At 37.9% G+C, this 3,047-nt stretch overlaps 1 protein-coding gene across 1 annotated transcript in view; it reads left to right on the plus strand.

Moving 5' to 3' along the window:
• LOC108518259 (phosphate regulating endopeptidase X-linked) overlaps window positions 1–3,047 on the plus strand; it is a 156,629-nt gene that overhangs the window by 12,447 nt on the left and 141,135 nt on the right. The window contains 1 exon segment of the mRNA XM_017856526.1: window positions 507–668. Coding sequence (XP_017712015.1) covers window positions 611–668 — 58 coding nt within the window. The 5' untranslated portion in view covers window positions 507–610.

The following is a 3,047-nucleotide window of genomic DNA, read 5'->3' on the forward strand; positions in this document are numbered from 1 at the left end:
TGCCACCATGCCAATTTTTTTTTTTTTTTTTTTTTTTTGAGAGACCGTTTCACTTTGTCACCCCACGCTGGACTGCAGTGGTGCGATCTTGGCTTACTGCAAACTCTGCCTCCTGAGTTTAAACAATTCTCCTGCCTCAGCCTCCGAGTAGCTGGGATTACAGGCATGCACCACCATATCTGGCTAATTTTTGTATTTTTAGTAGAGATGGGATTTCACCATGTTGGCCAGACTGATCTCAAACTCCCGACGTCAGGTGATCCACCTGCCTTGGCCTCCCAAAGTGCTGGGATTACAGACGTGAGCCACTGCGCCTGGCCTGTCCATTCACTTTGAATGTAGTCATTTCATATAGTGAGGTAGATTCAGAGAGTTTTTTTTAAGGGGAAATATAAATGCCAAGGCTTAGAAACTGGTTGATATGAAATCATTGTGTTTAATTTGGAAAAGAACAGTACACAACATTCAGTGCTTATCATTAATCCTATGATTTTCTTTCTAAATAGCTGCTGCTATCTTAAGTAAAGTAAATCTGTCTGTGGATCCTTGTGATAATTTCTTCCGGTTCGCTTGTGATGGCTGGATAAGCGATAATCCAATTCCTGAAGATATGCCAAGCTATGGGGTTTATCCTTGGCTGAGACATAATGTTGACCTCAAGTTGAAGGGTAAGTTTCTACTGGGGTTTGGTGATACACTTTACAGAGAGCAATATTTGACAGGAAAAACATAGTTTGGGATTTGAAGCATGACTTCTCACTTTTAACTATGCTAAATTCATTTCCAAGAATTTTTTAAATGAAAGGTTGGAAGGAAAGTTTGCAGAATTTTGATCTCCCAGATCTCAACATAAGACGAATGTAGGTTGTTATGTTCATGTTTGGTAATAGTAAATTCTGCTGAAGGATAAAGAGCATTTGATTGAGATTGCAAGCAAAGGAATAGTTAATGAAAATTGTATCAATATACTCATTTGTCTGTCGTATTCAGAGCAAACTTCATTTCTTGCTGATTGTGTCCTGGATTTTCATGGCTTACAAAATGTACTTAACACCTCATCATCTTTTGACATCACTTTTGAGAACTCTGGATGACCTTGTGGTTGTCATATTATTCCTGTTAACTTCTAAGTTGGCTCTAGGGAGATTCACTTTTCTCCCATGGCCACTCTAGCAATGACAAGCTCACACACACATACTCACACGTGCATGCACACAAACATACATATGTGCTCAAAGAAATCCCCCCGCCCCCCGCCAAAGTTGGAAATGTCTATTATTGGAGGATATTCTGTTAGCATTGGATCTAATTTTATGCTAAGTTTTGGAGAAGGCCACCTCAGGAGGGAAGTAGGAAGATTTCAAAGCCAGATAAGGTAATTGTTTTGAGAAGGCAAAATAGTATTTTTTTTTTGGCTCTTTTGACAACTGTGAGTTACACCATGTAACTTGCATTCAGTAACACCTACAAAGAACTCCTGAGATGTTACAAAAATCATTTTCCCTTCCCATTTACATTTTCCCAAGATTTTAAATACTTGAAAATTAAATATGTATCATTTTACAATAAGTAAAACTCTTGGCAAAATAAATAGATACCTATTGTCAATTATGAGGAAAAATGTGCTTAAATTTCACAACTAGATATAAATCACATGGATTTAATATTTTCTATTAGGAGACCCAAATTCAGTCTTGGTAAATTATAAATGAGAATTTACAAGGATGTCAGGGTTTTCTCCTAAACCCAAAGGAAGATTCTCATACTATAAAATCATAAATAAGACCTTGAGGAGTGAGTTTACTAATACTTATTTCCCTGTAGGACACTAATTCATGTTGGTCTTTGATTTACCATTCTTGTCCATTTCCTATTTACCTTATCTTGCTTTTCTTACTCAATAGACAGATGTGTACACACACATGTACACACACACACACGCACAGTCGTGTGTGCAGAAACATTACTGAAGGATAAGAGAACTACAAGATCTCCAGACATATGCTCCTTTTGCATTAGTTATAACCCAAAGATTTCCATCTTCAGGACATGAAGTGGTTAACGATAACTTAAATAACTTTTCAGGGGTGTCTGGAATTTTAACATAAAAGTTAAAATCAGTATATCAATATGCTTTGTTTGAGGAGGGTACTGTCTATAGGCTCCTTCAAAATCAATAGAAATGCGAGTAAATTGTTTAGCACAGGGTTTTGTATTTGCTAGCTTCCTTTTAAAATCAAAATTTTATTTCCCAGCTCCATTGAAGAAATAAAAGGAGAGCAAAAATTAGAAGAAAGGTCGCTCATAAATCCATCATAAGAAATAACTGCTAATAAAGCAGTTGGGGATATTTCTTTCCAGGTTTTGTTGCACGTGTGGGTCCATATGCATAACTTCATATGCACACCTATATATTTTTAAAATTAGCTGATATTATGCATACTACTCTAACTTATTTTCAGAAACTATGCATTCCTCATAGACATAGATTATGTCAGTAGATACCTTTTCTTTCTTGCTTTCTTGGTTGCTTGCTCTTGTCACCCAGGCTGGAGTGCGATGGCACTATCTCGGCTTACTGTAACCTCAGCCTCCTGGATTCAAACAAGCGATTCTCCTGCCTCAGCCTCCTGAGTAGCTGGGATTACAGGCACCTGCCACCATGCCTGGCTAATTTTTGTATTTTTAGTAGAGATGGGGTTTCACCATGTTGGTCAGGCTAGTCTTGAACTCCTGACCTCAAGTGATTGGCCTGCCTCAGCCTCCCAAAGTGCTGGCATTACAGGCGTGAGCCACCGCACCTGGTCAACTTTTCTTATTATAAATAACACTGTAATAAACATCCTTGTGTACACATCTTTATGTCCTTATCTAAATGATCTAAATGTATCCTTAGGATAAATTCCCAGAAATGGAATTACTGTGTTGAAAGAGTACTCTAGATTTCATTTTTGATGCATATAGCCAGATTGCCTTTTAGAAAGTTTATTTCAGCTGGGCACGGTGGCTCATGCCTGTAATCCCAGTACTTTGGGAGGCTGAGGCGG

The sequence above is a fragment of the Rhinopithecus bieti genome, unplaced genomic scaffold, assembly GCF_001698545.2.
Source record: "Rhinopithecus bieti isolate Rb0 unplaced genomic scaffold, ASM169854v2 scaffold_45112, whole genome shotgun sequence".
In the NCBI taxonomy this organism is placed as follows: Eukaryota; Metazoa; Chordata; class Mammalia; order Primates; family Cercopithecidae; genus Rhinopithecus; species Rhinopithecus bieti.